At 35.5% G+C, this 26,756-nt stretch overlaps 1 protein-coding gene across 2 annotated transcripts in view; it reads right to left on the minus strand.

The window, feature by feature from the left end:
• spen (spen family transcriptional repressor) overlaps positions 1-26,756 on the minus strand; it is a 73,457-nt gene that overhangs the window by 18,748 nt on the left and 27,953 nt on the right. Inside the window, exons 4-10 of one of the 2 annotated variants that reach the window (XM_051930860.1) lie at positions 4,901-5,058; positions 3,613-3,813; positions 3,138-3,289; positions 2,742-2,867; positions 881-994; positions 482-595; positions 79-179 (exon numbers count right to left, since the gene is read on the minus strand). In XM_051930860.1, coding sequence (XP_051786820.1) covers positions 79-179; positions 482-595; positions 881-994; positions 2,742-2,867; positions 3,138-3,289; positions 3,613-3,813; positions 4,901-5,058 — 966 coding nt within the window. Of the gene's footprint in view, positions 1-78; positions 180-481; positions 596-880; positions 995-2,741; positions 2,868-3,137; positions 3,290-3,612; positions 3,814-4,900; positions 5,062-26,756 lie in introns of both variants that reach the window. The other variant, XM_028807922.2, reaches the window with a different exon arrangement.

Below are 26,756 nucleotides of genomic sequence, written 5' to 3' on the forward strand. Positions count from 1 at the left end.
ATCTATCCAAAAAAGCACACTTATTATGTTTATGCTCATTTCAAGTATGAGTTTCATTCATAAAAAAACAGATAATACCTTCTTTCTGATAGTATTTCATAAAAGTCTCTGATGTCCTGTCCTGAAGCTTGCATTGAGCGATAGAATGCCATCTGACTTTCTTGGTTTGCAAAATCAACCTAAATAGGAAACAGATGCTCGGCATCAACCAATTCAAATTCTATCAAAGACAATCAACTAATTATGAAATGACCAATGTACCACCTTAGAAGTACTTCTGCTTGACAAGTTTCCCACTGCTTGATAGTTTGTATAATATCTTTTAAAGAACCACATTTGGATGATTTACACAGGAAATTATAAAATGGTAGAAGCATTAAATAGTAATTACATAAAACAAATGCATGAAATAATTAGCAAAATACCTTAGATAATTTCCACCTAATATATTCAAATAACCATGACATTTAGAGAAATATACCTTGATTTTGTTGCCACCAATCTTCCAGCCTTTGGTTTCTTTGACTGCTGCTTGTGCATATTCAATATTGTTGTATAGAATAAGAGCCATCCCCTTCAGTCTGTCGAACACAACCTTAAAAAGAACAAGACTGCATTCAACAAGTATTCCAAACACCAGAAGGCACAAAAAAATTCAAACAAGACTTTCCAGGGCCATTCTCTCACATTTTCCCAAAATTATTCTATTAGTTGCAACCTATTTCTCCAAGTACACAGCAAGACTATCATCATCACAGAGAGGGATTATTGCTCTGTGTCTCATTTTTTTTTGCCTTTATTAATGGAACATGTTGAGTGTTCAGTGGGAGTTGGAAAGTTCAGGATGCAAAGCATAATAAAATAAACAGAATGAACCTACTTTAACCACATGGCCATAACGACAGAAGTGTCTTGTGAGGTATTGCTCTGTAATATTGGAGCCCAGTCCATCCAGCCACACACATGTTGTCGGCATGCTCTTTCCAAAGCCAAGCTGAAGAAAAAAAAATGTAAAGAATATATATAACACATACATACATACACACACACACACAAGCTGTTCTTGTATGTGGTACAATGTATATGACACATGCATAAAATAAATAAGTCGATCTCACACTTATGACCTCATCGCAGCAGAGAGACATTTTTATTTTATTATTTAGCTACTAGTGCTTTTGTGCTTATTAAACTGTTGTAAAATTTAATGTGAAATTAAAAAAAACAATTTTGCAGAAAAGAACAATTTTGTGGAACATTAATAATAATTATCTAAATGTTTAATGAGAGTCAAGTAGTATAAACACCCTCCTTTTCCCTAAGCAGCACTCGTAAAGGGAACCCCATGAAGTCTTTGAACACCCCTGCCCTTCTCTTCAAAAGACTTTTGCTACATCGGCTAAAGCACAGATCTTGTCACAAATTTGTCGTTTGCTCACATATTTTACCACAGAAAAAAACTGAATGCACCCTTTTTGTTCATTATAAAGGAGAGAAAGAATTTTTGATAAAGAGTTACTGAGCAGGGAAAATTAAAAATAACATTCATTCTAAACATGCATAAATATTTAAAAATTCTAATTGCATATTCTTCTCAACATAAACACCCAAAATTGGTGGTGTTTTGTTACACAATCATTTCTAATGGCTTTGAAGTAAAAATCACATGACAGTATATTCTTCATGCAGAGGTTAAAAGCAGAAAAGGTCCAGCAAAAATGTCAATGTTTAGGGAGGTTGTTGCTGTTTTTAAGTTCTTTTAGATATTTATAGAAAGACAATGCTAAATTTTGTTAGCCTAAATTCAAAATTAAGAGTATACAAATAAAAATAATTGCAAAGTTTTACAGAAATAGGTGCAGAGGTTTTTGCATGATGCTCAGACAGAAATTCTCACACACACACACACACACACACACAAACATATATATATATTAGTGAGTGTGTGTTTTTTTTTTTTTTTTATATTCCGTCACAAGCGGGTGCTTGGGGAGAGTGTAGATAAACTATCAGGTTAAGGCAACCAACCACAGTGCTAAGGCAAAAGTGATCGCTAACCAGCACCTCTCTTACACTGCAGACATCAGAACGAGTCCCAGGATGGGCCGTGACATCAACAACCCTGAAGGTCCTGCTCAGGTGCTATTTAAAGATTAAAGACACTGAAACTTGGTGCCCATTTGGACAATGCTTGTTTAATGAATGAAGCTCAATGTTGGAGAAGCTTGTTTCCAGAAGGAAAACACATAGGTACGGGAGATGTCCACTTTATCTCAGGATTTTTTCCCCCATTTTCATTTCATTCCTTTGATTACATGAGGTACACAGCTGGTCCCTAACCCTTTAATAATTACTTTGTTTTTATTTATTAACAGAATTACAATGTATATTTACACATGCATACACACACACACACGTATATTGTATAAGCACATACCTCAAAAAAGTTCTTGATGTAGCACAGTTTAAATATAAAAAAGTACAAAACAGGCATAACAATGGTTACTAAAAATGTCCTAAAGAAAACATGGGGGCGGACTACTATACTATTTAATTCTACAAAAGACTTTTTATTTTTATTTATTTATTTATTTTAAACCATACAGACACAAAACAAATTTTCAACTGGTATCTATGGATTTACACAATTCGAAAATTATAATATCTGAGACAGTTAGTATGAGATAATTACTATGGAGTCAAACCAACATAATAACCTATTCAAAAAACACAGAAGATACCTTGAGTCTGTTGTTTCCCAGGTATTCGCCATCCATCTTCTTGATTGCTTTACAGACACTGGCAATGTCACAGTACTGAAGGAAGGCATACTGAGGAGCACCATTTACCTTCTTAATGTCAATATCCTGACAGACAAAAAAAAAAAAATACAGAACAACTTTACTGCACAAAGCTTTAAAAATGTTCTTCGTTAAAGATACTTTAATTTTGAAAAGTTCTTATAACTGAGTAGGTTCTTTCATAGAAATAAACACAATCCTCTGTACATTTCAGGTTTAGTCTTACTACTGAACATTAAATATAAACAACAAAAAGTCCAAAATATTAAACTCTTTTCAAATCAATTTAGGAAAGCAGATTTCCCGGATTGTATTTGTCTTTCCATTGATACTCACCACAATCTCTCCAAAACGCTGAAAAATGTTGAGCAAATCATGATAACTTGTAGTTTTTTCTAAGTTGCCAATGAATAACGTTCTGGTGGCTTTTGGATGAAATTCATCTATTCTCTCATCCAGCGGCCGAAATTCATTCTCACTCTCAGTCTCTGAAATCATTTGATAAGAAATAAAAATTAAGCACGTCCACTACCTTGCACTTCAAGTTTTACTTTGGATAACATACATGATCAATTTCAAAACTGAAACATTGTACAGTATTATTCAACTATTTTTAAAACTAAATCACAAATATTTACACAGTAAAAGCAAAATAATAAGAAAGAGTAAATTAAATACTTCTACTGTGGGAGAAACAGGTCCAAAAAGTACATAATAGTATATTGGCCAGAAGCCAGCAGTATACACCAAACCTTACACCATTAGACTCCCCCTGCCCCAACCCCCACTCAAGGAAACAAACAGCACTCACCAGGTCCAATCCATGCAGTAACCTCAATCTGCATGCCAAAGAAGAGCTTTCCTTTGGAAGCATTGAGGGCTTTCTCTTGATCCTCTTGCTGTCGAAAAAAGACTAAGCCATATCGCTCTTCTGAGGCACCATGGATCTGTACTGATGTCACTTTCCCATATTTTTTAAACTCATGGAAAAGCCCGTCTTTTAAGCTTGTATCTGTCAGAATAAAAATGAAAATTACATACTGTGTTTTTAAACACATTTTCTAATACAGCCACACAGAAAACACTGAAATTGTACATGTTTAGGTCATTAACATATAAAAATAATTACAGAATCAACATTATGAAGCTAGCCAAGCATCCAAGAGGCTATGGTTTAAAAAAAAAAAAAAAAAAAAAAAGAAAAATCAGAGAATTTACTATATTAAACTGCACTGTTAACATGTTAATATTATAAACCATATGGATATAAATAATATTAGGAGGAAAAGCTTTGTGTTATATTTGCACTAATGATCATTTTCGTGTATGTTAATCTTTCTGAATGTTTTCCAAAAATACACAACTGTGAAAATTCAGAAGACTATACATGCAAGACTCTGATGCACTAATTTTAGCACGTAAGAAATAACAGCAGACTACTGCAGGTTCTAAATTTAGAGAAAGTAGCTACTTTTATAAATGCTTTCATGCTCTGTTTTAAAAGTGCAATAAAACGCTGCACTATGTCTGCTGCTTGCTGACAGAAGCACTTCCTAAGCAGGGCTGACAAGCAATGCACCCAGAAAAGCATTTTTTTTTTTTTTTTTAGCAGTGAAGTACTTTTGATGCTAAGCATATCAAATTAAGACATACAGATCACTGTCTTGAGGATGCAAGTCTGAATGAAATTATTAAAAAGATATCTAGGAAAATTTCACTATGAGAAATGTTTCCTGTTGGAAATAAAAGTCCTTCGTATATAGTATACTCGATGTTTACAGCCCTAATGCTCTTCAGAACAGAAAGATAAAACATGTTGTACTATGAAGTTTAAGGATATTATCTGAGCAACATTCATTGCTTCAGATGTTATTTTTTGCAAGAAAGTTATTTTCCACCAGTGGTTACAATATCAGTTTGCACACACGTTTCTCAAAGAGATGTATACTAAATATAAATAAAACAGTATAGTTGCCACAGGGCTCTTTTAACTAAGACTATGTAAGGAGTAGTCTGCAAACGTGATACAAACAACATGGGAAAGCTAAATATATAAGACTAAGGCCCACTCTTGACACTACACATTGCTAAACACTAACCTGTGGATCTGACAGGAAGATTTTGCACCTTGATGCCAAAACTTTTTCGAGGCTCATCTTTGTCAATGGCTGGAGGTGGTTGAACAGGTGGGGCTGGAACTGCTGCAGACAACACTGAACGAGCCGGTGACTCATCGCTTGAGCTGCTGCTGGAATCACTACTAAAGGAATAGAAGAGAAAGTATGGAGACCATTGTCCTCAGAACATCTTAAAACAAAAAGTGAACAGCAGACATTTTAAAAAGTTCAGTTGTATTTCTGAAAAATGGTTAAGCAATTCTTACACTTTAAGAAGTGAAGTAGTCAACATTTCTAAAAAGAACTTTAAATGAATTTGAATTTCTTAGTTTAACCTATTGGTACAGTTCCTACTACACACTAAAAGGATTCTTTAAGTTTGCAATGTTTACCTACTGATCAATTATTAAGATGAATCCTACATCAGACCAGAAAAAAAATGACAGAAAACTGTTTCCAGAAATACCTGAAAACGTAGCTTGTAAAAGCACAACACCAGTTAAGCTACAGTATAAAGGAAACTCGTCACAGTGAATCACTTGTGTTGGATACAACATACAAGATTAATGTGAAATTCTTATACAACAAACATATCAGACTGATAAAGCAAGGTCATGAAAGTCACAGTACTAAGATTAAGAGAAGGCTTACTGTACTTTCCCTCTCTATTCAATGCAGTCAAATCCACTTACCAAGTGCATGATTTAAATTTTCATAACTTACATGCGCCTGAAAAGTCCAACAATCGTTTGTTTTCACCTTTTAAAATAACAGCTCATCTTTCTAGATGCCAGTCATCTTGGACATAAAACTGCAAAGAACTTTCCATGCAGAAGATGCATTTGAGGTTGTCTTACTAGAGTACGAAAATAAGGTGTACGGATAGCATAGGACCATTAATTTTAAAAAATATCACAAAATAATCACTATGTTTACATCAGCATTTGTAACCAATAAATTTCTATCAGTTACTCAGAAAGACTGTGGCAGTTTGGCAGATAATACCCTAAAATAACTCTGAAGACACAAAAACTTATTTTATAATATAATGAGGAAAAAGCATTCCTCTTAAGGATAACTATTACTACACATGCGAGTAGAGATGCCTACCAAGTAACACAAGGGTTCTGGTCCAGATGATTTATTGAAAACTCCAGTTAGAATAATGCAAATGAGCAAAGAATGGTTTGGTGTAGTAACCTGAGATGAGGAATGGATGAGCCACCCAATACGCAGACCAAATGCCCAAGATTACAGAACCAGAAGGAACAGCTGCACTTGTGCGTTCTGTGTTTCTATATTTTTGAGTTCTCTCCTCAGATTCTTCACCTTTGTTTAGTCTGAACTAAATACATTATAACACTGTGGGTAATACGTTTCAGTTGGAGAAAATAATGCGTCAAAGGTGTGTTCAAACTGACAACCTTCTCCTTAAAATGAAATTAAGTCATCTTTTTCTTAAAAGTGCATAGTGTACTTGTCAGCCACTGGAAACACTACAAATAATAAGCACAAAAATCAACTGTTGCACAATTTTGCACTTGTGTCTGTAGACCTAACATCAAGGTCCATTCACATCTATGCGTAGTTGTGATGTTTCTTCTGCAAAAGCTTAAAACACAGGTAATCTGCAGAACACTAGTATAATAAATTAAAATACATGGCCCCAGTTCACAGGTGAAGGAGCATAGTGTGTTACTAAAAAACCTAATATACTGCACACTTTCCACACAAAGACCCACAAAAACAAACCATCATGAACATTAGTGTGTCTTTTTGACAAAAAAAATGCTCGATGCTGGGAGCCTCCCCTAAATGCAGTACTGTCTGAAGACAGCTCTCTTTCTGCTATTGTCTGCTTCTGACATATCTTTAGGATATTAACTCCCATATCATAACTTGCAAAGCAGGAATTGTACCATAGTAACGCCAAAACACACGTTACAAATATCAACGAGATAGTCACACATGACAAGAAATAATTCCAGTGTTTCAGACTCCCATCTACAGTTCCTGTTCTATGATAGTGATGCACCTAAAATCTGGAATAGCCTACCAATAGGAATTTGCCAGGCTAATACTGTGGAGCACTTCAAAAAAAACTGCTGAAAACACATTATTTTAACATGGCCTTCTCATAATTTCACTGTAATTTAATCCTGATACTCTGTATATCCAATTCATTATAATAACTATCCATGGTAGCTCTAAAATCTGTACTAACCCCTATTCTCTCTTCTGTTTCTTTTTCCAGTGTCCTTTTGGTGGTGGCTTTCGCCACGCCACCATCTACTCAAAGCACCATGATGTTCCAACAGTGAAGAATTAAAAGCCAGAAGTCTGCATGTCCATCATCATCAAGTCCTTCCGTGAGAACCCTAGACACAAGAGGACTATTTCATTTATGTTAGGTAGAATGCCCAGAGGGGACTGGGCGGTCTCATGGCCTGGAAGCCCTGCAGATTTTTTTTTTTTCTCCAGCCGTCTGGAGTTTTTTTTTTTTCTGTCCACCCTGGCCATCGGACCTTACTCTTTTTTTTTTTTATGTTAACTAATATTGTCTTATTTTAATTTCTTATGTTGTTATATATATATTTTTTATTTACTGTTCTTCATTATGTAAAGCACTTTGAGCTACTTTTTTGTATGAAAATGTGCTATATAAATAAATATTATTATTATAATTATTATTATTATAGGAGAGTGAAAAAAGTTACTAGAAAAGTACTTTAAATACCACAACAAAAAAATAAGTTCCAACTTTGCGTTACTGTTTTAGAACTGAAGACATTGCAACTTTAAAAAAAAAAAAGAATATTAAAAAAACAGTAGGCACTCTAAATTCAACTAAACAAAATAAAACCTAAATGAATTTATAATTGGTGTCATTTGCTATTAGGCAGCTTTCCAGCACTGCCAGTTATAAAATTATGCTAACAATTTTGATGTTTTTGAATTTTAAGCTAATTTTGATCATCAACTTAAAATGTAATGATGAAATATTATGAATAGTGTCTAGTAGCAAAGAACATTTTCCTATACAACAGGTTTACTTGTAATTTGTGTGTCATAAAGCAACACTCATATGGCTTAAATGTTCTGAATTTCATTTCCAGTATTCTTTTCTCTATCTGAATTTCAGTTGGCTAGTCCTAGGTTTCTGAATTATATTTTCCTGAAACAATGATTTCCATTATGTTTAATTTAAAAATGTCAACTGTTTTATTATCTGCTCTTGCTGGGATTGATGTGACAGCAGTTGATCATACTTTTTTGGTCTGGGGGTGGAGAGTTTCACATTTAATAGCACACTTTACCTGACAATGATCTTTGGAAATAGTTTTAGTTTGTTAATTGTGTAGGCTGTGTCAATAAAAGGTCAACAAAATAAACTAGAACTGATTCATGTGAGACTATTACTTAAGAAAATTACATGTGTAGAAGTATTACTTTCCATTTCATTTTATACTTTTTCTTTTTTGGAGACACTAAAAAGTGAGGAAATAGCCAATATATTGTGATAGTTTTCAGCTCTTCGATCATAATCACAATTCCGTCCCAAAACTATCATTTATTTTTGTATTTTACATAAGCAAAAACCTTTGATACTTTTAAATTCCCACAAAAGGACGCCTTTCCAGATATTTACTTTTGTTCTAAAGACTCCAGATCCCAAACAACATGCACAATAATTAAGAATGTCTTAAATCAAAGAAAAAGAAATTGCCACCTCTCGAATATCTGTAAGAAATATTCACATATGGGCTTATAGGGTCCTTATTCTCACATTCATAGAATAAAGTGAATTTCTTACTTGAATTAGCTAATCAACATGTAATACTTCGTCACTACCAGCAGCATGATTAGCAATCTACCTTAAATCAAGACTTCCGTCTTTTTTACACAAAAGAACTATTAACACAAGTTTTTTTTTTTCCCATATACTTAAAAATCACAGGCGACACCATAAAATGCCATACATTTTTGGGGAACTCACCATTACCCCTTCTATAACAATCTACTGTGTTAGAACCAAAAGTTTGTTTTTTTTTTTTTGGTATGGTTAGTTACTAGTTAAAACTAGTATGTTGCAATGATATTGTCACTAAGTAATTTTAATAATAATGCAAAACTGAGAAATCCAGCTTTGAAAAATACCCACTCCCCTTGTGGTTACTGTCAGTAACGAGCAAATCGGTAACATTATCTCATATATATTTATCTTCTGGTTCGTCCTGCTTCCACTTCAAAACCGGTCCTGCCCACACACAGCCGACACGGCATTTTTCAATTCCTATTCATCATCTTCCATGTCATGCACTATACTGGCCTGCTGAGCATAATACATCCAACAAGTACTCGAGGTGCTGCCACAACGGTAAAGTAGCTTTACCACCTTTGCGGGAGCCACCTGTGTCTTTACAACAGGTTCTTACAACGCATACATCAGAAGCTAAAAATTATCATGAACACATTTGAGAATACAACTCTTCTCTAGCGTTTGCTTCCATGAGTGCACAGATAACTCAACCTCCTGGCCATGGACCATACTGTTTTAAAATGCACGGGCAAATTTATCAACAAATCTCTCCACTATACGCTAACACTTCTACCTCTCCAGGATATGAACAGTTGTATGTTTTTGACACAGCGCAAGCTACTGAAGTATGCTTACAAAATAAAGCATGCAGCGAAAATTTACTTCTCCAGCTAGATTCCATGCTCAGAACAATCAACCTCTTCGCTAAATCATACAAACACATGCATGAAATCGCTCAGTCCAATCCAACAGCATCTGTACGAATGGTTTTCAAGGAAAACCCTAGGCAGGATTTACGAACATACAATGCCCCGACATGTCACATCGATATTGCAGCGATTTTCGTCGGAGAAGATGGCAAACCGCCTGCCGAAAGGGACATTTGCATCTATCCCATAGGCAACTCCTGTAAACAGATTTCCACACTCAATATGAATTACGATCCTATGGTTTACCCACTTTTATTCCGTTACGGAGACATTGGCTGGCACAAAGATTTACAACATGTTTCCGATAAAAGGACCGCCAAGCAAATAAGGCTTACTCAATGCCAATTTTACGCGTACAGATTAGCAATGAGGAATACATTTAGTATTTTGCACTCCAGCGGCAAACTATTCCAACAGTACGTCATAGATGCATATGTTAAAACAGAGGGCGCGTGTCTCAACTACCTCAGATTACATCAACAAGATTTGCGCATGGAACAAAACAAAAGGACTATCAGACTTCAGAAAGCAAACGCTGAAAATAACAATGTACGTGTAGGCAAAATGATCATATTACCATCCACATTTCCAGGAAGTCTAAGATACATGCAACAAAACTATCAGGATGCCATGGCCATAGTACGTAAATTCGGAAAGCCTGACTTATTTATCACTTTCACATGTAATCCTGCTTGGCCGGAAATTCTACATGCACACTGCGTCTTTCAAGAAGTATTTATTTCTTCTTGGCTTCTGAATTCCTTTCTCACCATTTTCCATTCCTGTTCTTCCACCGCCGTATGCTACAGCGGGCATCTGCTAGTAATGGGAATATACCTGTTCACACAAAACAAAAAAGTTTACTCATGTGTTGATCCTGAAATAAATTATGCGGAAATAGCAGACACATAAAACTACCCAGAATCTTCATAATAAAGTCATTACCCAAAACTCAGCTGCTTCACAAGAAGAAAAATAGTCAAAGTTGCAGGTAAGATGCCAAAACCGAATCTTAAGCATTTGTAATGTGATACAACTGAGGTAAGAGAAACTACAAGTCAATCACCAATTTGGAGAGTATAATAGAGTGGCAAGGAGGAAGCCATATTAGGCTACTTAACCCAAAACACCTGCAATGGTGTTCTGAGCCTTTCAATGGTCTCAGTCTGGTTCAGTAGGCCACACAATCAGACTTCAGACTGGACAGTTGTCCAGAAGACAGTCATTGACACCGTTCCTCCACAAGGGGGGAAGCCACAAAATGTCATTGGTAAAGAAGATGGCTGTTCACAGAGTGCTGTATCCAAGCATATTAATGGAAAGTTGAGTGGAAAGAAAAAAATGTGACAGCAGAAAAAGGTGTACAAGCAACAGGGATAACCGCAGTCTTGAGAGGATTGTGAAGCACAACCCATTCAAGAAGTTGGGGGATTCACAAGGAGTGGATTGCGCCTGGAGTCAGTGCTTCAAGAGCCACCACACACAGATATATCTGGGACATGGGCTACAACTGTCACAGCATTCCTTGTGTGAAGCTGCTCCAGAACCAGAGACAACATCAGAAGCGTCTTACCTGGGGGCTATGAGAAAACGGACTGGACTGTTGCTCAGTGGTCCAAAGTCCTCTTTTCAGATGAAAGTAAATTTTGCATTTCACTTGGAAAACAAGGTCCCAGAGTTTGCAGGAAGAGTGGAGAGGCACAGAATCCAAGTTGCTTGAGGCTCAGTGTGAAGTTTCCAAAGTCAGTAATGATTTGGGGAGCCATGTTATCTGCTGGTGTTGGTCCACTGTGTTTTATCAAGTCCAAAGTTAGCACAGCCATCTACCAGGAAATTTTTTGAGGACTTTATGCTTCCCTCTGCTGACAAGATTTATGGAGATGCTGATTTCATTTTCCAGCAGGACTTGTCAAGAGGAAGATGAGAGACACCAGACCCAATAATGCAAACAAGCTGAAGGCCGCTATCAAAGCATCCTGAGCTTCCGTAACACCTCAGCAGTGCCACAGGCTGATCACCTCCATGCCTCGCTGCACTGATGTAGTAATTCATGCAAAAGGAGCCCCGATCAAGTATTGAATGCGTACATGGACATACTGTATTAATTTGTTTTTTTATTAGTCTTAGGAAATATTTTAAATTTCTTAATGAATTTTGAATTTTCATTAACTGTAAGCCATAATCAGCAAATGAAAAGAAACATGCTATAAATATATCACTCGGTGTGTAATGAATCTATATGAGTTTCAGTTTTTGAATTGAATTACTGAAATAAGTTAACTTTTCGATGATATTCTAATTCTAATCTGAGTGAGTACAAACAATGTATACTAAATAAGTGATGACAGGTGATCAAACTGAGTTACAACACAATGATTTATAAAGACCCACCACACTAAAAAGTAAAGCTTTATTGAAAATTAGAAGCTCATAATATAAGAAACTTGACAAACAAGACACTTTTCAGTCTGTCAGTCTCCATTTATCTACATTTTTCAGTTGAGTTCTGAATGTCCTTTAAAGACTATAGTACTGTCTACTATACTACATAGTAACTTATTCCATGCATCTACTATTCTCTGTGATACTTTGATAGCCATGCCTAATTTGACCCTTAACCAACCTGCACCTTTGTTCATGCAACCTTGTTAAAGAATTTACTTTATAGTAGTAGATGCTAGTACCAACTCTGAAAATTCTTTTCATATTTTTAAATATGTCACATTAAATCTCTATTTACTTAATTACATAAAATGCAGATCCTTTAATTTATTCCTTAAAGTTCAAACCCCAGTTAAAGAATTAGTCTAGTACCTCCTTAAAGGAATTTCACAACAGTGGATGCATCTTTCTGTAATATGAAGTCCAAACCTTACACAATCCTGTGGCCTCTCACAGGGACTATACTAATTAAAAGACAGATTTTAACTTGCTTTGAAAAAAAATACAAGTATGTGTTCACACCCTTATTTTAACACTCAGTTTTAAACTTGTCTGCTACAATTAAAAACATACTGTACCTCAGCATGATATTCCACATTGGTCAAACTGTAAGGTATTATTTAAACAAATAACCACTTCAGTTCTTAAGAGAAACAAAAGTTCTGTCTTTTCTTTGTTGTGTAGTAAATGCATATGGAAACATACTAAGGGAAAAGAAATGAGTGAAAAAAGGCATCAAGGCAGTATTGGTCCACATAGACTATATGAACCTGAAACTCCCACCAGCACCAAGCCCCCTTAAAAAAAAAAATTTAGATAATTAGTTGACCAATCACGCCTTATTCAAAAGAATTCTAAAATCAACACTATCTGGGAAGAGAATTTCAAAATCCAGACAATTAAAATACCAACACTTTGGTTTTCCGGTTACTTCCAGTTAAACGTTACATCTTTTAAGTCAGTGCTCCGCAACCTTTTCTCACCTACGACACACCAAAGTTCTTCCTAGAATTCCGCGGCACGTCAAAAGCTAAAATATATAGCAGTGGCGTAGCGGGGGGCTAGGGGGGCCGCTCCGAGCGGCACCTATTTAGGGGCGTCCAAACCACGGTACTTTTCTTTTTTTTTCTGTTCCTTGAGGAGGCGCAAAAAAAAAATTTATTTCAGCTTTGGGGCGTCAAATTTTTCACCGCCCCGGGCAACATGATCTCCAGCTACGCCACTGATATATAGATATTAATTTAATACACAAATTTTACAATAAATTTTCATTTTTTTATTATAAGTATACATTTATTATAAGTATACATACATAAAAACTATATTTACTTTTATGCAATCTTAATAATTATTATAACATAATGACTGATTAATGTAATACCTGCGCTTGTTTCAATGAACACAAAAGTTTTATATTCGGCTCAATATTTGACAGCGCAATCCGAAGTTCTTGGTCAAGATCTTTTAAGCATGACCGCTTATCATTTTTAATTAACACAAGAGTTGTTTGTCTTTTTTGGCGTAACTGGGATGGTTTGAATTTAGATGGCGATTTAGTTTGCTGGGTGCCATTGCCTCGTTTGATAGCTGATCGCCGCAAATGATGCATTGTGGCTTTGGAGCCGTTTCGTCAAAACACCACGAGAATCCATATCGAATGTAGTCTTCGTTGTACTTCCTTTTCGCAATCTTCTTTGTTTTTTTTGCAATACTTGTGCTGAGTTCTTCATCATCTGTACGTGAAGACGAATCTTTTCCACGTAAAAATGTATCCATATTTAAAGGGGTATAAAACTAAATATGAATCACACGAAGAACGTTAACCATACACAATTCAGCAACACAACTAATAGTAATGAATGATAACTACTGTCGCAAGACGAGTGAATGCGACATAGCACGACTAATACGTCGGCTTGAATTGAATCTAGGTGAGGGCACGGAGCGCTCTGCTTATCAAAGCATACTACGGAGTTGTCTGGCGACTACGTAGGACCTACGTCGTAGGAGACAGGCGATGACATTTATTATTTCAGAGAAATGACACACAAAATTATGAAACCTTTAAAAGGCTATTTACGCGAATATTTCATTGCACGTATTCTCGTTGTTGTGTTTCTAAGGAGGACCGTTGAAATATTATTTAGTTAGAAAATTGTCTTATTTGACCGCGTCACACCTGTATCGACTCAAGGCACACCAGTGTGCCGTGGCACAACGGTTGCGGAGCACTGTTTTAAGTGATGTGGAATGTCAGCTGTTGACAGATGCAGGTAATGGGGTCTGTATTGAAGGAGTGACACTTCATAGGAGTGACATAACAAAGGAGTGACATGAACACCGCATTAAAGGAGTGACATTTTATTGGAGTGACATAACAGAAACAAATTATGATTAAAATTTTATTTCAATAATTTTGTTATCTTGCTTCAGCAGAGAGCAGGAACACAACTGAAAGTGCGCTTGCCCAAAAAAAACGTTGTCGCCTCACCTACCACTTGGATGGTTGGTTGGATGGTTGTCACTCCTTTGAAATTTATATCTGAGGTTTCACGCCTTTGTTATGTCACTCCTTTGAATAGGACCGAGGTAATGACATATTCAGTAGGGCTGTTAGATCAAACATTGCTATTCAAATATATTTTTAAAAGGTCTTATTCGAAGACGAATGCTGACATTCCATTGTGAAAGTACAGTTTGTTTTACCCACATTAACTTTGGCAAACTTACAGCTAGACCCCTTCACAATGTAGTTTTTCTTTTTTCTTTTTTGATCCTACAAGTGTACTTGGAGCAGGTTTTTTTTTTGGTGCCCTGAAAGTCTCATTCTACACCTGATTCTGTCTCATTCACTTAGATCTGCGATCCCTGACTGTTTAATCCTAAGACCTTCTCATTAAAGCAAAAGGAAAATAAATTGTCATAATTCTAATTTCCCTTTAATTACAACACTTTAAAATCCCTGCTTTAAAGAACCAAAACAATGCATCCTACAATTAGTCTTCATCTTACACGGCTGCTGGTTTGACACATAGTACCTAAAACAATGAGGTGTAATTCATAATATTCAAGCCACCTTTATTAAAATGCTGCTGCACCTGTAAAAGAGAAAAAAAAAACTGATTGCGCAGACCCTGACTTGATATCATGACAATCCTGTAAGTCACACAGGAGATGCTTTCCAGGTTTAGTCCATAGGAGCTAACAGGCCTTTTATTCTAAATAGCATGATGATAATCTGTACACTGCTGCTGCCCATTACACACCACTAAAATAAAATATTAAGCCCACCTTCAACTTGCATGCATCTTGCATCTCTTTTACTTTGCTCACTATTGGCTTTCTGTCACGATCTTACTTTGCATTGGTGTTGTAGCACTCAGCCGGTGTCCCTGCACTACAAAAGTATTGTGACGTGTTTTTAAATAACAGTTGCCTTAGTAGCACTAAGATTTTTTTTTTTTTTTTTAGCTGTTGGTGTTTGTTCTTCCTGTGTGGCTATTACTGTTATAAAAAAGTATTTAAAAAACACATACAAATGTAAAACTCCCAGAACTTGTAAACTAAGTTCAAATATATTTAAATATTTAGTTATTTTTAATTGGAATATTGAAACACTTGTTTTTTTGTTTTTTACTAATTTGACAACCCTAATAATCTGTATACTATACTTACAGAAAAATAATTTTCAACCCAATAAAGCAAACATGAAGTTAAATTTAAAAAAAAAGTGTTATTTAGGTGTTAAAGTCCAACTATGCTCTGCTTCATTTAGCACAATATGTAAATTGTATTGCACAGAAGCTTAGCCCCTGGGTAGGGGTTTGGTGCGATTGTGAATCATACTCTTCAGCAGTGTGTGAAGTATACAAATCATCACCTTCACTAAAGCATGCATGTTAAAACAAGCTAAAGGACAGTGTAGAAAACTTAAACATTACAAATCTATTGCATCAAAAGCTAAAAGGATAAACTCTGAATAATAGTAAACATTCGAGCATTCCTGAGAAAATTCCAGGTCAGTTTCGTCATATTTGGTGAAGTTGCGTTTCTGTAGATTTTTTGGATTCACAAACAATATTAACAGCAAGTTTTATAATTTATAAAAATTAGCATACTACTATATATTTAGTTTCTTTCTTGTAACTAAAGCATGTAGCGTACGCTGCTCTGGCAACATAAACAACATGTTAGTACTACTAAATGAGGATTTTCTGATAACGATCCCACTCTGAATCAGCCTCTGCCAGTATAGAAATTACTTCTACCAACATAAAATAATTTTTTAATAAAATTAGAACATAAAATTAATCGTATTTTGTTTCAACTGTAATAAAGTGGAGTTTTGGGACTCAAACCATGTATTGTACAAGACAAAACGGGTTGTCTCCAGCCCCCATACCACCCATCGAAGACATGTTAAAATTATTCATTTCTTATCCTGGATTTCTTTGCCAGTATTAGCATATTCATTTACACGCCCAGGTTCCATTATCTGCTGAATCATGATTGATCCGAGCTTATTCATATAGGGGGGTTTAATGCAGATAATTAAGGAATGTGTATGCTAAAAAAAAAATCCATTCATAACATAGGTTTCTAGTCTGCACAGGCAAGGATTAACTGTGACAGGTTGTTCATAAAACCTTAGAGCTTTTCACTTCCAATTTTGGTTTCGTGAAAAATGAAAACATAAACCGGTCCAGACCAAAGGAATGAAACAAAGCAACACAGGTTTAAAAAATACTGAAAGAAGTGACAGGAGGCAGAAAGAGAACAATGGAGGGTGAGCATTCAAAAAGGAACAGAAGTAATACATACAATGCATGAGACACTTGTTGGCTGAGGTAGCCAAGCATGCATTGTTGACATTGAAAATACTCCTTAAAATGGGGGTTTTAAAACCACTATACTGTAATAAAAATATCATCAGATATGTTGCAATTATTATTCATTGTCATTAATGAGAAACTAAACCAGTTTTTCCTGCTCGTTTTTTGTTTTCTGCAAAAACTGTCTTAAAACGAATTGTGTAAGGATGTGTTTAAGAAACAGAAGGATGATCTAGGAAGCGATATGCAAAAACAGATCAGAAAAACACTACAGTACATATGCAGTAACAAAATACTGACATTAGTGAGAAGTAAAACAAAGAGCTATTCTTTGAACTGCACCCCAATTTTTGTCTTTAAAGATGACATTTAAAAAACATTCAATTATATTCAAATGTTGACATTCACTCTGACAGCCATAGTGACCATTTAATACAATGTATTATATTTACATGCCAGACCTACAGTATGGGCACATTTACAAATGTGGCACAGTTTGAATAATAAAACTCACCACAATTAGGTAATACATACACATACACACACTTAAACAAATGTAAAGGTGAAACATACACTTTTATCCAAACAGACTTACGAAAAAGGTCAACATAATTGAGTAAACATTAGTTTGTGGACTGTTTGGGAAATGAGTGTTATGGGACAAGGGTACAAAATTGATCACAAGTGAACAGCTCAAAAACAAAAGACCAAAGTAGTTGCAACTCCTAGATTACAAACTAGCTAATTATATATATATATATATATATATATATATATATATATATATATGCACACGTGTGCATATGTGAGTTGGTGTTTGTATATATTATCTATCTTGATTACTTGTAAGAAGTAAGTTAAGCTTCTGCACTGTACCTAAAAGAAAGAGTGACTCTTAACATTAAAGCTTGCTAAACAGCTATAACGCAACTGTGGCAATGACTTCTTTGCACTCATGGTTGTAGTAGTCTCTGATTCAGTCAGCATACAACACAAAGCAGGGATCCTATTTATAAAAATCTTTGTTTATAAAAATGTTAACAAAGAAAACACATTTCAATATTATATTAATGTTATCAAAAAATCTGAAAATATTGAATTTAGCAGTCATAGATGATACAAACATTACTTTAAATAACATATTAAGCTTATTTTTCCATCACCTTGAAATAAATGATTAGTTGTGATATATGTTTCAAGTCAGTAAGTTAAGCACACTCCATTTCACATCAGCTTTGGCTTATGTTATCTTTGTAAGCAGTCCATTCATTATCTCTGTAGATATTTATGAAAGATTATAACTAGAAAGCACAATCCTCCTTAAGTGTGCTGACAGAGTTTGTAATTTCTGACCAAAGCTGTCATCACAGCAATATACGCAGTGGATTTTCATCCAAAATTCTTTAGCTCGCAAATGCGACACACTGCTCGAGCACTTACATGTTTATATAGCCTAGACATCACGACTTACAAAGTAGCAAAGGCAAAATCATGACCGTTTTGAAAGATCAATATTTAAAAAAAATACACATACAAATTACTGGAAATACATGGTATAGGAGAGGGCTAACAAATCCAATTGACTGCCAAATATCACACAATAGGGCATCTGAAATAGTTTAGTCTCACATCTAATCTTTGCAAGCAATGGGTTAGTCAAGATAGTTCATTACATTACCTAGTAACGCAAGTGCTTATTCCCTAAAAGACATCTGGTTTTCTCCCAAATACGATCACACAAGCAAAGTCACAAATATTTATAATCATTAATTATAAATACATGTACAATACTTAAAAAGGAACAAGGGTGAATATTGACATGGCATCAATCACCAAAAAGTGATCATTCTCATATTCTCTAACATTCAAAAAGCACATGGCCAAACAAAAGTTCCACAAAAGAGATAAGTCTGTAAATGTGTATTGGTGTACTGCAAAGAAAACTAAATTTATGTAAAACTTCTTTTAATAGATATTATCAAATTATTTAAAAATTTCTTTACATCCATTCTTGAAAATTATATAAAGCCAACAGTACTAGTGAAATGCAGATTCTAATAATGTAAAAGAATCCATTCAAATAAAAATAAAATACAGTAATCCCTCCCTATATCGCGCTTCGACTTTCGCGGCTTCACTCTATCGCGGATTTTATATGTAAGCATATTTAAATATATATCGCGGATTTTTTGCTGGTTCGCGGATTTCTGCGGACAATGGGTCTTTTAATTTCTGGTACATGCTTCCTCAGTTGGTTTGCCCAGCTGATTTCATACAAGGGACGCTATTAGCAGATGGCTGAGAAGCTACCCAACCAGAGCACGTATCACGTATTAAATAAAACTGCTCAAATACATTGTGAGCACGGGGGCTGTTCGCACCCCTAGAGGATATGGCCGCTCCTCAAAAAACGCTGAAAGACTACCTTCACATTGCTCCCTTCCTTGCTGGGCTTACTTGTGGTTACTTTGTTGCGCGATATGCTTCCCGCACGGTGCTTCACATACTTAAAAGCTCAAACAGCATGTATTGATTTCTGACTGTTTGCTTTTCTCTCTCTCTCTTGCTCTGACATTCTCTGCTCCTGACGGAGGGGGTGTGAGCAGGGGGCTGTTCCCACCCCTAGAGGATACGGACACTCGTCTAAAAAATGCTGAAAGACTACCTTCACAATGCTCCCTTTCTTGCAGCTGCTTTGTCAAGCAACATGCTTCCCGCACGGTGCTTCGCATACTTAAAAGTCCAAAAAGCACCTATTGATTTCTGGTTGTTTGCTTTTCTTTCTCTCTGACATTCTCTGCTCCTGACGCGCAGTCCTTTGAAGAGGAAGATATGTCTGCATTCTTTTAATTGTGAGACGGAACTGTCATCTCTTGTCTTGTCATGGCACACGTTTAAACTTTTGAAAAAGAAACAAATGTTTGTTTGCAGTGTTTGAATAAAGTTCCTGTCTCTCTACAACCTTCTGTGTTTCTGTGCAAACCTGTGACCCAAGCATGACAATATAAAAATAACCATATAAACATATGGTTTCTACTTCGCGGATTTTCACCTTTCGCGGGGGGTTCTGGAATGTAACCCCAATGATCGAGGAGGGATCACTGTACATAAAAATAATTTTAACCAAAAAAATTTAAGATCACAGATTTAGCTTAATATAAATTTCTATTAAGAAAAAAGTGTACCCAAAAAGATAATTGTAATAGTGCTGTAGACGCAATTTACTCAACTATGCAAACAATTTATAAAAAATATTTAATATACACTTAATTACAAAGCAGTACATGTGGAGAAAAAGTAAAGCAGGTTAAAACATTTCTCTATCCTGATATTCCTGACTTTAATATAAGATTTTAAATTATGATTTAGATGCAACTGAAGCAGCATCTAAACCAAGATCACCTAGATATGGCCAACATTACGACATTTACAGAAAAGGGTCATTAAGTAAGGTAGTAATTTGAAAACACCTGCTCAGTCCTACATACGGTTTCTTGACAAAACAGACTAAATACCTTGTGATATTGTTTGGACATGTGCAGCGGAGAGATGCTGGGTATATTGGGAGAAGGATGCTAAGGATAGAGCTGCCAGGGAAGAGGAAGGCCTAAGCAAAGGTTTATGGATGTGGTGAGAGAGGACATGCAGGTGATGGGTGTAACAGAACAAGATGCAGAGGACAGGAAGATATGGAAGAAGATGATCCACTGTGGCGACCCCTAACGGGAGCAGCCGAAAGAAGAAGAAGATTGTAGACAAATTTAATCCACAATAATATTGTTGAAACCGAAAACACAAACATACCAGGTTTCCACAAGCTAAATAAACAAGCTTGTGTAAAATAGTTAGTTTTAATTATAATTCTGTTTAACAGGGATTTATAAAATTGAGTAGTAAATGTTATCAGCCAGTCTTTCAAATACATTGGATATTTCTACTATTTTAATACTGAATACTGCAGTGGGTTGGCACCCTGCCCAGGATTGTTTCCTGCCTTGTGCCCTGTGTTGGCTGGGATTGGCTCCAGCAGACCCCCGTGACCCTGTGTTCGGATTCAGCGGGTTGGAAAATGGATGGATAATACTAAATAAATGTTTAATTTTTCATTAACAGATTTCCACACATACTTAGCAAAAAAGCCACACTTGCAAGAAAAATCTACTGTACTGTTTTTTCCTGTCAAGACAAGTATAATTTTCTGCAGCTTTAAGACAGTTAACTTAAGATTAAGCGTAAATTAATTTAAGAAATTTCACATACTGTATATGGTCAAAATATAGCTACTATACCCATAGCTTTGGTGGCATAGAAGTGAAAAATGATCATCACTGCCACTTTACAGATCCACTATACTCGATTCAAATCCACCACCTGATTGAATGTTTGCATGGTTTTTTTTTTCCCCCCTGAGTACTCATGTTTTCTTCCAACATTTTCAAAGCCTTGAATGTTTGGTTAAATGTTCTCAAAGTGTGAGTGTGGGTATTCACATGAGTAGACCCTGGTGGCATCATATCCTACAAAGTTCTCATCTTTATTCTAAATTGTACTTTTCAGAGTTTGAATTGAGATTGCAGCTGATGCTACAGTCAAATTTCTTGAAAGTTATCCTGGAGAATTGTGTACGACACTGATTTTAATTTTCTAATTCAGGTTTAAAGACAGTTAGTCCAATGCAGAAATTTTAAAGAAATTACAATTACAAATATCTGTCTAAGTTTAGTCACAAGGCAGCTATGAATTGGCAGCAGTCTGTTTGTCAAATAAAAAGGAGCGAAAATGAATATGTATTCACTAAACAATCCAACTCTGTTTCCTGAAATCCGTGTATTGATTTGAGTGCAAGAATGTAATTCATTCTGTTTTTAGCCTTCAATTTAATAAACTTTGTCAAACTCCAAGGCACAGCTTAAACAGCTGAGATTGTGTGCTGGCTGCGTCTTCAACTCCGGTGGTGCGGTTGTGCCGATCCACTGATTGCCGAATTCCACAGTTGCCTGCTCTTGTCAAGAGTGACTGCAATACGTAGTGGCATACTATTATGGTTGTTGCGAAACTAAAATTTCAAACTTTGATACGATACTAAGAATCAAAATTAAAACCTTTATCAATACCCAATGCAATATACAACTTAATAAAAATGTATTTAAATTGCAATTCTGAGTGCATTAAAATTTTAACATTGATGAAAGCAAACAAATTTTAGTCATTAAATGCAAATACCGCAAGTAGTGTAGTCTTTTGTAAACAGTATAATAAATATATTAAGCATTCAAGCAAACAGAATATTAATGTAGTCCTTTGTCAATAATTGTTCACAAAAGTAACACAAAAAACAGACAACTAACACACTCAAAGGCTTTACATAAATGCAACAATTTTGTGTAAATAAAACATGTCTTGTAACTTAATATTTTCTGCAAAATTTGCAAGAAAGACTACAATGTCAACATGTTCTTCTGTGAGGCATGCTTTTGTTAGATTGTAAATAAGCCCTAACATACTAAATACATGCTGTGAAGCACAGCTGGAAATATAAGAGCACATGGAGGGGAAGAGACAGTGTTTATGCCATCGAGCATTGAAAAGTTATAGCACCTTATATAGTAAATGGCATGAAATCGAATTTAAAAATTGCATTAATAATTAATAACAAAATAATGCAATGTGCTACAGCAAGGGCTTAAGAATCAAGGGAATGACAGAGCTCTAGTGATAAAGAGTGCTGCACCTAAATGAATAGTATAGAATAAATACGACTTGCATGTAAACAATAATGTGACTACAAAAAATATTAACCTGTAGAAAAAAAAAAATTACATCTCTGCTTCAAACAACATTTTACATTTGACTTCTTAATGATTCTGTAATTTAAAAATAAGATCTCTCGTTTTTTTTTTTTATTGGCTCACTTGCAATTCTTGCATGCATGTAGTTTGTGGTTTTCCATCCCTATTTTTTTACCTACAGTGCATCTGGAAAGTTTTCACAGCACATCACTTTTTCCACATTTTGTTATGTTACAGCCTTATTCCAAAATGGATTAAATTCATTTTTTTCCTCAGAATTCTACACACAACACCCCATAATGACAATGTGAAAAAAGTTTGAGATTTTTGCAAATTTATTAAACATAAAAAAATTGAGAAAGCACATGTACACAAGTATTCACAGCCTTTGCCATGAAGCTCAAAATTGAGCTCAGGTGCATCCTGTTTCCCCTGATCACCCTTGAGATGTTTCTGCAGCTTAATTTGAGTCCACTTGTAGTAAATTCAGTTGACTGGACATGATTTGGAAAGGCACACACCTGTCTATATAAGGTCCCACAGTTGACAGTTCATGTCAGAGCACAAACCAAGCATGAAGTCAAAGGAATTATCTATAGACCTCCGAGACAGGATTGTCTCGAGGCACAAATCTGGGGAAGGTTACAAAATAATTTCTGCTGCTTTCAAGGTCCCAATGAGCATAGTGGCCTCCATCATCCATAAGTGGAAGAAGTTCAAAACCACCAGGACTCTTCCTAGAGCTGGCCGGCCATCTAAACTGAGCGATCAGGGGAGAAGGGCCTTAGTCAGGGAGGTGACCAAGAACCAGATGGTCACTCTGTCAGAGCTCCAGAGGTCCTCTGTGGAGACAGGAGAACCTTCCATATGGACAACCATCTCTGCTGCAATCCACCAATCAGCCCTCTATGGTAGAGTGGCCAGATGGAAGCCACTCCTTAGTAAAAGGCACATGGCAGCCTGCCTGGAGTTTGCCAAAAGGCACCTGAAGGACTCCCAGACCATGAGAAAGAAAATTCTCTGGTCTGATGAGACAAAGATTGAACTCTGGTGTGAATGCCAGGCGTCACGTTTGGAGGAAACCAGGCACCACTCATCACCACGCCAATACCATCCCTACACTGAAGCATGGTTGGTGGCAGCATAATGCTGTGGGGATGTTTTTCAGCGGCAGGAACTGGGAGACTAGTCAGGATAAAGGGAAAGATGACTGCAGCAATGTACAGACATATCCTGGATGAAAACCTGCTCCAGAGCACTCTTGACCTCAGACTGGGGTGACGGTTCATCTTTCAGCAGGACAACGACCCTAAGCACACAGCCAAGATATCAAAGGAGTGGCTTCAGGACAACTCTGTGAATGTCCTTGAGTGGCCCAGCCAGAACCCAGACTTGAATCCGATTGAACATCTCTGGAGAGATATTAAAATGGCTGTGCACCGACGCTTCCCATCCAACCTGATGGAGCTTGAGAGGTGCTGCAAAGAGGAATGGGCGAAACTGGCCAAGTATATGTGTGCCAAGCTTGTGGCATCATATTCAAAAAGACTCGAGGCTGTAATTACTGCCAAAGGTGCATCTACAAAGTATTGAGCAAAGGCTGTGAATACTTATGTACATGGGATTTCTCAGTTTTTTTATTTGTAATAAATTTGCAAAAACCTCAAGTAAACTTTTTTCATGTTGTTATTATGGGGTGTTGTGTGTAGAATTCTGAGGAAAAAAATGAATTTAATCCATTTTGGCTGTAACATAACAAAATTTGGAAAAAGTGATGCGCTGTGAATACTTTCTGGATGCACTGTAGGTAAAATATGTCCAGGCACCACTCCAGCTGCCTTTTATGTCATTTAAGCATGCTAGTAAAAGATCGAGTGCTGCTGAAATTGCAGTTTTATTAACACCTGTAAGTTAAGAAGCAAACTGGAAATGCATTTCTAATACCTAGCTTTAGAATCAATACTATAAAAAGTAAGCACTGAAGTAATTTAAAATGTTAACATTGATACTTAGATATTTTGTTAGTTTTGACAACCCTATACTTGTGAGCTTAAAAAAATATCAACAATGGGGAAAAAAGTTAAACAAATAAGGCACAATTATAAAATAATCTTTTTAATATGTTTTTTAATCACTAAGTGACCCGATTTTATTCAAAAATGCACTAAAAATTTTAAAAACAACTGCTTGTACTAAGATTTTGTTGGTCATGTGGACTAAAAATAAAATTGTGAGGCACTAATAACAGAATTAATTAAATTTTCTTAAAATTCATAGATTTGTTAAAGTGAAATTTCTAACCATCTTAACTATGGAAAGAAAATGACACCTATAAAACTTGATTAAAGCATGAAGGACAATGGCTATAATTGGAGAAATTTTCAAATTGTAAAAGTTTTTTTTTTTTTTTTTTTTTTTAAATCATTTAAGGAATCTTCAGTATAGGTGAAATAATTCTTTTATGGGTACCCCACGATTTTTTTTTTTTTTAACTTTTTAGTGCATTTTTGAATAATTTTTTTTTTTTTTACATGTTTTTAGCCACCCTAATGTCAAACAGTCCTCTGCAAGTTACAAAAACCTTGACTTGGATGGGAAGGTGATTTGACAGAAATTACATTAGCAACAGAGTGATATCAAACCTATCATCTTAACGTGAAACATTAACCGTCATGTTCATTTCTCATTTCAGAAAGTCCTGACCATGGAGAAACCTTACATGTGTGAAGTACTGGAAATGTGTTTATCTATTGGAGAATCAAACCTTCAATCTTTCTTAAAAAAGCCTGACACTTTATCCACTGTGCCAATATCACCAAATCATTCGTCAAATTTGTATATAATGATGAAAATTTGGTAAAATTAAAAAAAAATTTACTTTGTGTACATTGCTCTCGAACCTTCAACCATTTCATTGAACTTCAACACGCTAACTACTTGACCAATGCTGCTTAACTGTCATATTGAAGTAATTTGACAAACATTCAGTATCAATTAATCAAAATTATATTTTTTAATTCATTTGTCTACAATGGTCTTGAACCTTCAACCATTTAATCAAAAGTCCAATATGCTAACCACTTGACCAACACCACTAATTTCTAATATATGCGTGTGTGTGTTGGCTAAAAGCACTATATATAATGTGTATTTGCTAGAAGTATAAGGAAGTGAGAAATTTAAATTTCATTAACATACAGATCCTGGGATAAAACTTGTGAAATATTGCATTGACACCACAGATCAGCATGCAAAGTTTGAAGGAAATTGGTTTGGTAAAAGTGGGTAACAAATTGATTGAAAAATTTGACCCAGATAAACAAAGAGAACAAGATGAATAAAATTGTTTAATGAGACACTGAATGTTCTTGCAACAAGGAAGGCAGACTGCTTCCCAAACATATATGGGAAATATTTGCATTAAAAAACCCAAATGGAATATCAAGCCATGACCAAGACTACATGTATACCATGTTTGTTCTTATTATTGTCCAGGATACAAGACATATTATTTTGTTATCTTTGTATTATCACCGAGTGATTGGAGGCACATGCTTTACGCATAACAGACATTAACATGTAAGGGATCAGCAATATCATCTGCTTTCCAATAATCCATCCCGCAAGCCGTGTGCAAAATTTTAGAGGAAGCACCCAGTTTAGGAGTTCAGACAAAAATATCTCAAAGAACCTAAACAAATTAAAACACAACATGGCCTATAAAAACGTTAATTATCAGACACACTTTTCACATGGAAATGCTCTGAAGCTGCAACTATTTCTATTATTAGAGTAAAATATTTTCTTTCACTGTAATTCAAACCAAACTGAAGGTTCAGAAGTTTTGTGAATTTTATCTGAAGCATCCGAATTTCATTTTGCTGAACCCTCTGTAAATAATGGTTTAAATTATGTTAATATCTCAAAACAGACAAAAAAATGCCTGAACCTATGTGGTGACCTGCTCAAGTGACATTTATAAGCTTTGTTTTAATACAGTATATGTAAAAGACTGATTTCACTAAA

This window comes from Erpetoichthys calabaricus, chromosome 8 (assembly GCF_900747795.2).
Source record: "Erpetoichthys calabaricus chromosome 8, fErpCal1.3, whole genome shotgun sequence".
Classification (NCBI taxonomy): Eukaryota; Metazoa; Chordata; class Cladistia; order Polypteriformes; family Polypteridae; genus Erpetoichthys; species Erpetoichthys calabaricus.